This window comes from Leguminivora glycinivorella, chromosome 17 (genome assembly GCF_023078275.1).
Source record: "Leguminivora glycinivorella isolate SPB_JAAS2020 chromosome 17, LegGlyc_1.1, whole genome shotgun sequence".
NCBI classification, from domain to species: Eukaryota; Metazoa; Arthropoda; class Insecta; order Lepidoptera; family Tortricidae; genus Leguminivora; species Leguminivora glycinivorella.
In genome coordinates, this window is record NC_062987.1 from 18803811 (window position 1) to 18816451 (window position 12641).

Consider the following 12641-nt stretch of genomic DNA (forward strand, 5'->3'; position numbering starts at 1 on the left):
CCTACTCGTATAGTTCACATACAATACACCCACTTAAATGACGCGTGTGGCGCGATATCCTGAGGGAATATCGCAGCATGATGTATAATAGTTCTCTTCACTAGTTCGTTTATCAGGTTTTGTGCGCCCCACGCCGCTAGGATCGTGGGTCCCACGCAGATATCTAAGTTCCACACATACACCCCACTGGTCCCATATAGTTCACATATACACCCACCTGGGACGCTTATATAAGGCGTGTGGCGCGATATCCTGAGGGAATATCGCAGCATGATGTATAATAGTCCTCTTCACTAGTTCGTTGACCAGGTTTTATGCTGCTAATTGTGCCCCGCCCCCGCCCCACCCGCTAGTAGCATGGGTACCACGCAGATATCTAAGTTCCATACATACACCCCACTGGTCCCATATAGTTCACATATACACCCACCTGGGACGCTTATATAAGGCGTGTGGCGCGATATCCTGAGGGAATATCGCAGCATGATGTATAATAGTCCTCTTCACTAGTTCGTTGACCAGGTTTTATGCTGCTAATTGTGCCCCGCCCCCGCCCCACCCGCTAGTAGCATGGGTACCACGCAGATATCTAAGTTCCACACATACACCCCACTGGTCCCATATAGTTCACATATACACCCACCTGGGACGCTTATATAACGCGTGTGGCGCGATATCCTGAGGGAATATCGCAGCATGATGTATAATAGTCCTCTTCACTAGTTCGTTGACCAGGTTTTATGCTGCTAATTGTGCCCCACCCCCGCCTCACCCGCTAGTAGCATGGGTACCACGCAGATATCTAAGTTCCACACATACACCCCTCCGGTCCCATATGGTTCACATATACACCCACCTGGGACACTTATATAACGCGTGAGGCGCGATATCCTGCGGGAATATCGCAGCATGATGAATAAGAGTTCTCTTCACTAGTTCGTTTATCAGGTTTTGTGCGCCCCACGCCGCTAGGAGCGTGGGTACCACGCAGATATCTAAGTTCCACACATACACCCCACTGGTCCCATATAGTTCACATATACACCCACCTGGGTCGCTTATATAACGCGTGTGGCGCGATATCCTGAGGGAATATCGCAGCATGATGTATAATAGTTCTCTTCACTAGTTCGTTTATCAGGTTTTGTGCGCCCCACGCCGCTAGGATCGTGGGTCCCACGCAGATATCTAAGTTCCACACATACACCCCACTGGTCCCATATAGTTCACATATACACCCACCTGGGACGCTTATATAAGGCGTGTGGCGCGATATCCTGAGGGAATATCGCAGCATGATGTATAATAGTCCTCTTCACTAGTTCGTTGACCAGGTTTTATGCTGCTAATTGTGCCCCGCCCCCGCCCCACCCGCTAGTAGCATGGGTACCACGCAGATATCTAAGTTCCACACATACACCCCACTGGTCCCATATGGTTTACATATACACCCACCTGGGACGCTTATATAACGCGTGTGGTGCGATATCCTGAGGGAATATCGCAGCATGATGAATAAGAGTTCTCTTCACTAGTTCGTTTATCAGGTTTTGTGCGCCCCACGCCGCTAGGAGCGTGGGTACCACGCAGATATCTAAGTTCCACGCATACACCCCACTGGTCCCATATAGTTCACATATACACCCACCTGGGACGCTTATATAACGCGTGTGGCGCGATATCCTGAGGGAATATCGCAGCATGATGTATAATAGTCCTCTTCACTAGTTCGTTGACCAGGTTTTGTGCTGCCAGTTGCGCCCCGCCCTCCCCCCACGCCGCTAGGAGCGTGGGCCCCACGCAGATGGCTAGGTTCCACGCATCCATCATGTTGTACTCGCTGTATTCTGTTAAACTGAAAAAAAAAATAGAGGTTATAATTATAATATAAAAAGGCATATAAACAACTCGGTTTTATACTGCGCGTAGGAAAACTTACACAAGTAAATGAATTGGATAAGCATCACTAAAGTTATTGTTATCTTAGTGTAAATTTATAAGGTAAAATGTGTTGCTCACTGTTTTGCACTGCATTATATTTAAAACATAAATGAAACTCCAGGTTTAGATTTTAGAAATACTATGTACTAATATTTTTGTAAAAGACCGTTTGTTTCTTTCTTAAATAAATAAATAATACGATAGTAACACCAAAGACCTTTACAGGGAACAGCGCAATCACATTTTTCCATACTAAATTGAACCTTATCACTGAGATCGAAAGGTGATCCTATCAGACTAGCGAAAACGGTCCACATGAGAGGGCATTGTTTGGGCTGGTGTCCCTCTCGCACGTGTGGCCAGTGTTAATGAGGTTACCATAGTAGTAGTATTTTTATCTGTATATTACCTGACTTTATAACTTCTTATATTATTTTATATTCAAACTAGAGTTTCGATATATTTTAAAGAATTGGCAAATAATTATAATGTTATTATTTTGATGCTTATAAATCAAATATTTGTATAATTAAAATATACCTTCAATTGGGTATTAGTAGATTTGGTAGTAACTTTAAAAATTGACTGGTATCCCCAATTTATGACAGTGATCACGTCACTGAATAATGTTGATATTGTCAGTAAGTCCGAGAGGGACACCAGCCCAAACAATGCCCTCTCATATGGACAAACTTTTTGACCTAACTACTCATTTTGGTTTAACTATAATTCTGTGAGTAACACTGGTAACACAGACACGGTAGTAAAAAAATCTTTTCTAATAATTGATAAGAAACAGAGCTAATAATTCGGCCATACAGCGACTAACTAATAGACAGCTAGGAGAACTTATCCAAAGCCCGCGTTACTTAGCATGAACAATTTGAACAACTCAATATAAACCTTACCACCATACAACTCACTGTAGGTACCAAAAACGCCAGCAGATATAGATAGCAGTACAAGCACAGACGGTACTGGCAGAACAAAAATGTCGTCGCTTAGTAGTCACTCGTCACTAGACTGAGAGGTGACTTAGCCAATCTATCTTTGAGCCATAATACTTAATAATACTCACTGTGCCAAGAACGCCAACATATCATCACTACTTTAAAAAAAACTTCGTCTGTCAATGAAAAGAAAATTGTAGTAAGTATGTATGGAATGCATATAGACTTACGGCGTTTTAACTTTGAGGAACAGCGATAGATACGAGATTTTTTAAAAGTAGTGACGATATATCTTAGCACAAGTACCGATGAAGCTGGTAACGTCGCTAGCAATTCTCTCATTCTTCGTACAAAATCTGCGTCGCTTAGTAACGCGGATAGACGAAGTAATGTACCCAAACTGTATCTTAAAGTTCCAGTTATAATACTCACTGTGCCAAGAACGCCAGGAGATATCTTAGAACAAGCACCGATGATGCTGGCAACGTCGCTAGCAATTCTCTCATTCTTCGTACAAAATCTGCGTCGCTTGGTAACGCGGCTAGACGGAGCAAGCGCTCTTGTAGTTGTGGCGGCAGAAGCGGTGGACGTAGCTCACGGAGGTACAGCTTTAGGAGGCCACATACCTGGAAAGGGTAGGTAGATAAGTTTCAGAGTATTAATTATCAATAAGATTATCTTGCTCGAATTATCAACGCTGGGTATTATAACCTAGCACATGTTGAGACTTGAATCCTTTTACCAAGCACGAAAAATTTACTTAGCTTAAGTGAATTTGCATATTACCTTTTATTTTGTTTTTTTCTTTTCCATTGCTGTACTATTTTTGTGTTATGGTAATAATCGCATTTTTTTTTATTGTTAAGTACTAAGCAATTCTTGGGCAAGAAAACATAGGGTTTGAAATTTTCTTTAAGTAGCATTGTTTTATTATGCAGAATGGTTATCTATCAAGTTCATTATTTACAACTAAATTGCACAATATTATAAAATCGACCCCTTTATATCTACAAAAGTCGACTTCGCGTAACGGAAAGAGGTGTGGGAAAAAGAAAAAGAGATATACCAGGACCAGGGTACGTATCCGAATGGCAAAAACGCTCACGAAACGAAACGCTCTACGATATCTATCTTTATCGCTCTTGCGTATTAGCGCGACAGAGCCAGACTATATTTTGCGGCGTTTCGTTTTCGTTTCGCGTCGCAGAAATACCATTCGGCTACGGCACCAGGATTGAGTTGAAGATTAGTACCTGGCAATACACTAAAAGGGCAACCAAAACATGCCTCGTTACGTGATATTTGATTGCAACACAAAAATTACAAACACTCAAGGGACTGAGACATATTTCCTATCACAGGCAAGTAACAATTTCAACAGAATGTGACACGTTCGGCGGTTCTGTGGTTGCATTATACCAAAGAGGATCGAGTATTATAGAATTACTGTCGAAGTAAAATGTGTAATCACAGTGCATATACTGCCATCTCTTGACACAGGCTTAAAACTTTTGAACCTCAGTTTTGACAATTTGGCCCATATTGTTAGGTTGATATGTGTTAAAATGTCAAATAATATTAGCGCCATCTAGCTGAGCGTACCCCAAAGGTGTAATGCCATCTAAGCCACCGTACCTTTTTCTGTATGGTACTGAGGTACGTTTTTTTCTTACTTTATCTGTCTATACGGAGTGTATTTTTTTTGTATTCCGTTAAATTCGACACGTAGCCTAGGTTCATTATCAGTGTCAAGTGATTGACGGCACATGTCAAAACAAGTAACATTAGGAATTGGTAAAGGCTGTCACACACATGTTCAGTAATTATCTTTATTTTTTATTATATAATTCAATAACCGTAAGAGTTAAGACGCTAGTTTCTTAGAGAAATTAATTGTATTTGATCTAAAGAATCTTCCCTTAAAGTTAACGGAATTCAATAAAAACAGGTTGTATATGTCTTGGATTATACTTACAGAGTTAATATCTGAGGCGTCTCTAACGTGTGCCAATGGGTCGTCTCCCCGTTCGAAGGCCGCGCGTAACGCTTGCATTTCCACTTGAGACCCTGACACGCGGAAAATACCTTGATGTCGTAGACCTGCGAACAAAAAAGTTATTAAATTTGTTTTTTATCATGCAGAAACGTCTGCGAGCGATATTATATATTTTTAAATTAAAGGAAAAATGGAAAAATACACACCTCCGTCAGGGCTCGAACCTGTTACCTCTGGCTTTAAGGTTAACTGGAAGAGATCCCTTAAAGGGATAAGTTCGCCTTTGTACTTATAATAAGCTCTTTTTCCTGTGTGTTGTATTATTTTCTGGTACAATAAAGTGTTTTACTACTACTACTACTTAACCGAGCGACTTACCATAGCTGGATATAACTCGCACACACGACGTCAGCACTCTCGGTAAGTCCGCCCTCGCAGCGGCTAGATGATCGTCCAGCGGCGCGGCGAACTGTCCCCTGCGCAGGCGGGCCGCGGCGCGGCGCGGCGGGGAGGGCGGCGAGGCGGGCGGGGGCGCGGGCGCGAGGCGCACGAGGCGCGCGCGCATGCACGCCGCCTTGCTCTCCAGCCGCGCGAGCCGCCCCGCGCTTGACACATATGACCGGAACTTCTGTGTTCATACAAATAAGGAAATTTAAGTATGGAGTAAGTCAGTTAGGTGCTACGGACGGTCCCCTGTGCCGAGGGTGCATGGAGACAGAGGAAACAGCTGCTCACGTGATGCTGGAGCGGGGTGGCTTCATACAGGGCAAAATATCTCGGATCTCCGAGAGACCTCCCTGAGGTCCTACTCAACATCAAGGGTCTGGTAGGATTTCTCGAGGAATTGGGATGGCAGGATTAGCCAACCCCCCCCCACCCCCACACAATAGGCGCAAGACATCGAGTTGCGGAAAATCGCCCGTCTACAATACAATACAAGTCAGTAGTATAGTCAGGTCCGATATCAGCTTCAACTTCGGGAGTTCGCACATTTTACTTTTCAAATCTAGGGTGAACGGGCATCTTCTGGCGAACTCCATCGTAGGCCACGTCTTTGCCTTCGGCTAGTCTATGGCCGAGTAAGCCCGTTTATATAAAAAAAATGACGAACGCTATTGCACTCTTCCCTTCAGCGTCACATCTAATCAACCTTGTAACTGTCGCTTGACGCAACGTTCGCGCGACTACACAGCGTCCAGGGTCTTCTGTATGTCCAGTATATCCGTTAAGGAGTCTAAGGCCGAAGCCCCGCCGCTCAGGATGCAGGACGCCACGCATAAAATGAGAGACCATACAATAATCAATTAAAACACTTACTTTGCTCTTCAGGTCTTTTTAATAGGGCAGAGGCCGTTGCAAGGGCAATGTGGTCGCATGGCGTCCAGCGTCGTTTGTCTATCCTTCAAGGAGTCTAAGGCCGAAACCGCACCCTCAAACGATCAAAAGACACTAGTGACTAGAGATGGGCCGAATATGGACTTTGCCGAATACAAATATTCGGCCGAACATTCGGTTCAGCTGTTACCGAACCAAACATACGGCCGAATATTCGGTTCCACCATATTCTAAATCCTGGCTTAGAGTTAAAAACTTTTCATACATTAGTAATGGGTACTAAGGCTCTTAATGTTCCTATAATTTAGTGCATAAATTTACTTTGTTTATTCGGTTAATATTCGGCAACATAACCAAACTATTCGGCCAAATACAAACATTGAAAAACTTGCCGAATATGCCAAATACCGAATATTCGGCCCATCTCTAGACACTAGTATAAAATCTCTTTACATTAAGAATCAGACTATACGAAAACCTATGACTAACCTCGAAATAAACCTGTTCCTTTCGCGGTGCCTCCTAATTGGCTGACGCATCCAGCCTTAATAGCAGTATAGTCTTCTGCTGTTCTAACCTGCCTTCCTTCTAGAAACTAAAGACTAACCGCGAGATAGTAGTCCTCCTGTTCCTTCCGCGGCGCTTCTTGGTCGTCTGTTGGCGGCGGCGCCGGTGCGTCCGGACCGAACAACCGCGCTGTTTCCCACTGCGCTGGGCTGCCTTCCATCTGAAGCAAGATACTCGGTTTATAATAGTAATACTGTTAACCGCCACGCCTCTAGCCACGCCGCAACATTGCGGCATCGCGACATTGCCTAGACTTATATGAGCACGTACATATGTTATATAAGAGATTAAAGATCTATACTCCGAGCATGGTCGCCATGTAATGTGAGATGTAAATATAAACAACTGATATTTACATCTCAGATTACATGGCGACCCTGCCAGTACAGCCTTGAGCTGTTCGTGATTCCTATAGTAAAGTAAAACCCTTAATACAAAAGATTAGAAACACACTATTAACAAGAAAATAAAAAAAACCTTTTATAACATAGAGCGACAATGGCGATGCGCGAAGTGAACATATGAATCGTGCACTAGCGTGCGTCGCGTTAATCTGATACTAGTAGTTTTTTTAATCCGACCTCGTATTCCCGATGCGAGTCAGAACTCAACGACTAAACTCTGTCGAGTTGCAGACGTCCAAAGGCTACAACCATACATACCTGTTTGACCAGCTCCGCCTCGGCCGCGTCCAGCGTCTTGGCGCTCTCCCTGCACTCGGCCCTTAAAGCCCTCGCGCCGCTCTCCAACTGCTGCAGGCGCTGCGCCAGCTCTGCGGCCACTGCTGCAGCTGCTGCGTCCTGCTCTTCTGCTGCACCGTTTACTAACTCACGCATTTCTTGATCCTGCAAGAGAGATTTTAGGTTATTCGAATTTTTACTTCATTGAATTTATCTAAATTCTATCATTTAGATGGCTGGCAGTCCTCAACTGTGCGTTTCTCCAGAAACTTCCTGCCCCGCACAGCTAAACTGTGGAATGAATTGTCGCCTGCGGTATTTCCGGACCGATACGACCTTCAAATCTTCAAGAAAAGAGCGTACACCCATCTTAAAGGCCGGCAACGCACCTCCAACACCTCTGGTGTTTCGGGTGTCCATGGGCGGCAAAATTGAGATCCTACCGACTGTGCCAGTTTTTTTTTTATGTAGACTAATAAGAGTATTTAGTTCCCATAAAAACGCTTAATAACGTACAGAGATACAAAAGGAATCTTTTCCGCTTCCCCTTCAATTCACAGTTTAAACTAAGCACCGACTGAAAAGCAAGGACTCTAGTTAATACCGAAACCACGCACATTGTAGTGAGTCGGCCTTTTCTGAAAGACGGTAAAATGAGGTAGTAGCTTAAAACTTACTTGCTCTTCCAGAGGTGTTCCTTGATAAGGCAGTTATCGTGGCAACGGTAAAGTCGGTGCATGAGCGTCGAGCGTCTTCTGCCTATCCTTAAAGAAGTCTAAGGCCCGAAGCCGCGCCTCTCAGGGCGCTAGTGGCGGCCCACAAAATGGAAGAACATACAATAGTCGATTAAAACACTCACTTGCTCTTCCGGAGGTGTTCCTTGGTAAGGCAGTGGTCGTGGCAACGCAAAAGTCGGGGCATGAGCGTCCAACGCCTTCTGCCTATCCTTTAAAGAATCCAGGGCTGAAGCCGCGCCACGTAGGGCGCCGGCGGCGGCGCATAGGGCCGCTGCTCTCGCTGCTTCTGCCTCGGCGGCGGTGCGGACGCATCGGCCTACTACAGCTTCGAAACCGACTTCCATGCACTGGGGACATGAAAAAATACGTTACAGAAACATCTAGACCATAGCTCCGTAGAGAAGGGGCAATTATGCTCCGTGGCGACACAGAATTCAAGGCAAGGATCATCAGCGATTGGCCACTTGTCTACGGGTCTGTTTCACCAGTTTTCTGTTATGGGTGAGACTAGAGCCACAGTATAAGGACGACTCAGTAGTTAATTTCCGGCAGCGGCGGCGCGATTAGTATTTGGCTCTCTCGCACGCGCCGCGCACGACACGGCAGCGCCACACAGCACGACGCGTACTGACGCGACATTCTCCGGTTTCGCATGTACTCTCTGCACCTCGCTGCGTTGTGGCTGCGTGCGAGCGCTACTCAAGGACAAACCGTGCGGCGCGAAATGTGTTAGAAGAATTATTACTGGTTTTATACTGTGCTAGAGCTTACGGCCTCTTGCTGTGACTCGGATGGCAGAGTGCTAGAATAGTTCGTCTCACGCTAAACAGTATTTTTTCTTCTTATCAATGCAAGCAAAAGCCAGTGTGTCATGTTACTAATAAAGGGTCACCAACTCTTTAGTTTTTAGTCTGGTCTGCACTGAAAGCCTGTGCCCTGAATTCTTATAAATTGATTCTAAGCTTATGATCATTATAGCGAGACTATAAAACAGTGTCTTACAAGCATGATATCGGGGATGTCGTCAAGGTAGTACCGCTGCAGAGTCGCGTTCGCGGCTTCCAAACTTAACACGTAGTCCGCTCTTGCACGCAGGGCCTTTGCGCGCGCCTCGCTGTGTCGGCCGCGTCGCTGTAACAAGCAGAACCATTAACTACTAGCTTTACACATACAATCACGCCTATATCCTATAAAGGAGTAGGCAGGGCAGAGGACATGAAACTACCTACAGTGCCACTCTTGGCAAATAAGGGGTTGCAAAAAAATGAAAATTGACATTGCAGTGACAGGTTGCCAGCCTCCAGCCTACGTCGCAATTTAACCTGTATCTCATAGTCGACTTCTACGACACCCACGGGAAGAAAGGGGTGGTGAAATTCTTAACCTTTTACCACACGGGGGCTACTAACATGCATGCAGGGTTATTTACAGATTCTAAAGATTCTAGATTCTTAAAGTGGAAGGATCTGAGTGGGAAAGGTTTTAGTGTGCTTGATGTAAGTTTCTGCCCCTCCATTACTTGTTGGAACTTTGAAGGAACAACATTTCTCTAATTCGATGTCGAAAGCTGAATCGTTTCAGACATGATTCAAGTCCCGGAGATCTGTTCACAGAGAGGCAGGCAGCAGCTTTATTTATGTTGTTGCGAAGCTACTACTTATTTTTTTATTACTATCCTTCTCAAGCTCTTTATCCAAAGCCTTCAAATTTTTAACCCTAGACAGATCAGTGGCAGCCAGCCGCATTTTCTGGTCATGAGCATGCCTTTAGCTTCGCTGCCTCTTGTTACACTACGTATGTACTTACGAAGTAGGTAACCCATCCTCTCGAAAAGATTTACAAACCGTCTCTAACTCCTTATCCAGAGCCTTACCTAAGCTTCTTAACCCAAAGAGGGTCAATGGCAATAAGCCTAGCCTTGTGGTCAAGAGTAGGCCTTACTCGTAATTTTGCCTCGTTAGACTACACACGTATGGATGCCAAGTCACCCAACTCCTCAAGAACTCTTAACATACCTTCTCTAGATCTTTATCCAAAGCCTTCAGCTTCTCAACCCTAGGAGGGTCAGCAGCAGCTAACCGTGTCTTCTGGTCATGAGCATGCCTTAGCTTCGCTGCCGCCGCGCTCTATTTAGCTGCTGCTATTCCTCACACTTTGTTAGACAATTCAGGCACAGAATCCCCCATCATCTCAAAAAACAGTTACTGACCTTCTCAAGCTCTTTATCCAGAGCCTTCAGCTTCTTAACCCTCGGAGGGTCAGCAGCAGCTAACCGTGTCTTCTGGTCATGAGCATGCCTCAACTTTGCTGCCGCCGCTCGCCACTCGGCTGCGGCTGCCGCTTGGGCCTTCCCCGCGGCTGCAGCGTCGGCTAACGCTGCTCCTACCTCTTCATGCCGCTCCAGGACTGAAAAGATGGATTTAAATTTTTAAACGACAGTGAAACCACTGAGTGAAATAGTTACAGTATCAACGGGTGTTAAAGAGAGGCCAACAATTTGAGGCGAAGCCGAAAACAATTATATGACGTGAATTCCGATCATTCGATGCTAAGATTTTGTTAGTGCTACTCAAAAATTCCTTACACCAATTACGTTTTTTAAGGCAGATATCCTTCTCATCTATATTCCGACTTTTTCTGTTAACCTCAACACGTCATGCGTTGCCTTCCGTATAATTCTGCCAAAGCCTCATGGTATTAGAACAGCTTCTCTGAGCTGTATAGTATGGCTCCAACATGCCCTAGCACTTGCTAGCGACCGTTAGCATCTTTAGAGAACTTTCTTACCTATATCCCGACATTTTCTGTGTAACCTCAGCGCGTCATCAGCCGCCTGTTGCAGTCTCGAAGCCAGCTGCTCGCTGTACAATGCTGCTAAAGCTGCATGGTCTTTGGACATCTCCCGTATGCTATCCATCCAGAGCGGCTTCTAGTAGGAGCTTGACATCTTATGATAACTTTCTTACCTATATCCCGACATTTTCTGTGTAACCTCAGCGCGTCATCAGCCGCCCGTTGCAACCTTGAAGCTAACTGTCCTCCATATAATGCTGCTAAAGTTGCATGGTCTTTGGATAGGGACCGTGTGCTGTCCAGCGCGGCTTGCCAGCACGCGTAGGCGCCTGTTAGCGACCATTGCTCGCGTCTGGAAAAGAAGGACACAAGTCAGAAAATGAAAGATTTCTGATCAGCTTGGCTCGTTTCATCCTAGAGCATTAAAGGAACTGTGTCGTTATTGATGTCTTACAACTAGTATATTAAGTTCTCGAAGATATTCAGCGTTAACTTTTTCATAGCTACATCTACCTTACTTGTGTTTTTGCTTCTTATACTTCTGATATGCGACTCTCAGGCCCACTTGCACCAACCACAGTGGGCTGTCAACTGTCAACTGTGTGTGCAAGTGGCCCTCAGTAGCCTGTCAAGAGACCGCCAAACTCAGTTTCAAGTTCAGACTGTCTTCGACAATAGTAAGTCTACTTATATCTTACTCGTGTTTTTGCTCCTTATGCTTGTGCTGCTCGAACTAGCTTATCAAGCGCTCGTGAGTACTCGGCTTCAAGTTCGGCTCGTATTCGGGAATAATTGTGCAACTGCTATGACGTCATTATATCACTAACTTCGCCTATCAAGTAACTTCTGCTTCTTATGCTTCTGATGCGCCGCTCGGACGAGCTTGTCAAGCGCTCGTGAGTACTCGGCCTCAAGTTCGGCTCGTCTTCGGCAATAGTCGTGTAATTCCGCCACGACACCTGCTTTCATTTGTTTCTACCTCTTATTACGAGTATCTTACTTGTGTTTCTGCTCCTTATGCTTCTGATGCGCCGCTCGGACCAGCTTGTCAAGCGCTCGTGGGTACTCGGCTTCAAGTTCGGCTCGTCTTCGGCAATAGTCGTGTAATTCCGCCGCGACACCTGCTTTCCTTTGTTTTTACCTCTAGTATTACGAGTATCTTACTTGTGTTTATGCTCCTTATGCTTCTGATGCGCCGCTCGGACCAGCTTGTCAAGCGCTCGTGGGTACTCGGCTTCAAGTTCGGCTCGTCTTCGGCAATAGTCGTGTAATTCCGCCGCGACACCTGCTTTCCTTTGTTTTTACCTCTAGTATTACGAGTATCTTACTTGTGTTTATGCTCCTTATGCTTCTGATGCGCCGCTCGGACGAGCTTGTCGAGAGCTCGTGAGTACTCGGCCTCAAGTTCGGCTCGTCTTCGGCAATAGTCGTGTAATTCCGCCGCGACACCCGCCGCCGCTTCCGCCCGTGCTTCTAGTATCCGCGTCTGCTCTGTCAGTTGAACGCGAATATCTGGAAGAGAGAAATATTTCAATCAGGGGTTGAAAGGTTCTGATCTACAGAGACTGGAAAGAGAAGTGTCCTGTTTATGAGGTCTCACTTTATGATTATACTGCGTGTGTATTCCATACGGGCGAATATT

At 45.4% G+C, this 12641-nt stretch overlaps 1 protein-coding gene across 4 annotated transcripts in view; it reads right to left on the bottom strand.

Moving 5' to 3' along the window:
• Positions 1 to 12641, bottom strand: part of LOC125235523 (SLIT-ROBO Rho GTPase-activating protein 3-like) — a 135867-nt gene that overhangs the window by 15198 nt on the left and 108028 nt on the right. For all 4 annotated transcript variants that reach the window (XR_007178099.1, XM_048142100.1, XM_048142102.1 and 1 more), the window contains exons 2-12: positions 12328 to 12511; positions 11173 to 11351; positions 10416 to 10612; positions 9209 to 9337; positions 8329 to 8553; positions 7452 to 7634; positions 6830 to 6949; positions 5266 to 5515; positions 4867 to 4991; positions 3324 to 3517; positions 1649 to 1855 (exon numbers count right to left, since the gene is read on the bottom strand). Coding sequence is in view for 3 of the 4 variants with exons in the window: in XM_048142100.1 (XP_047998057.1) it covers positions 1649 to 1855; positions 3324 to 3517; positions 4867 to 4991; positions 5266 to 5515; positions 6830 to 6949; positions 7452 to 7634; positions 8329 to 8553; positions 9209 to 9337; positions 10416 to 10612; positions 11173 to 11351; positions 12328 to 12511 (1993 nt within the window). In the remaining variant the exon portion in view is untranslated. The remainder of the gene's footprint in view (positions 1 to 1648; positions 1856 to 3323; positions 3518 to 4866; positions 4992 to 5265; positions 5516 to 6829; positions 6950 to 7451; positions 7635 to 8328; positions 8554 to 9208; positions 9338 to 10415; positions 10613 to 11172; positions 11352 to 12327; positions 12512 to 12641) is intronic.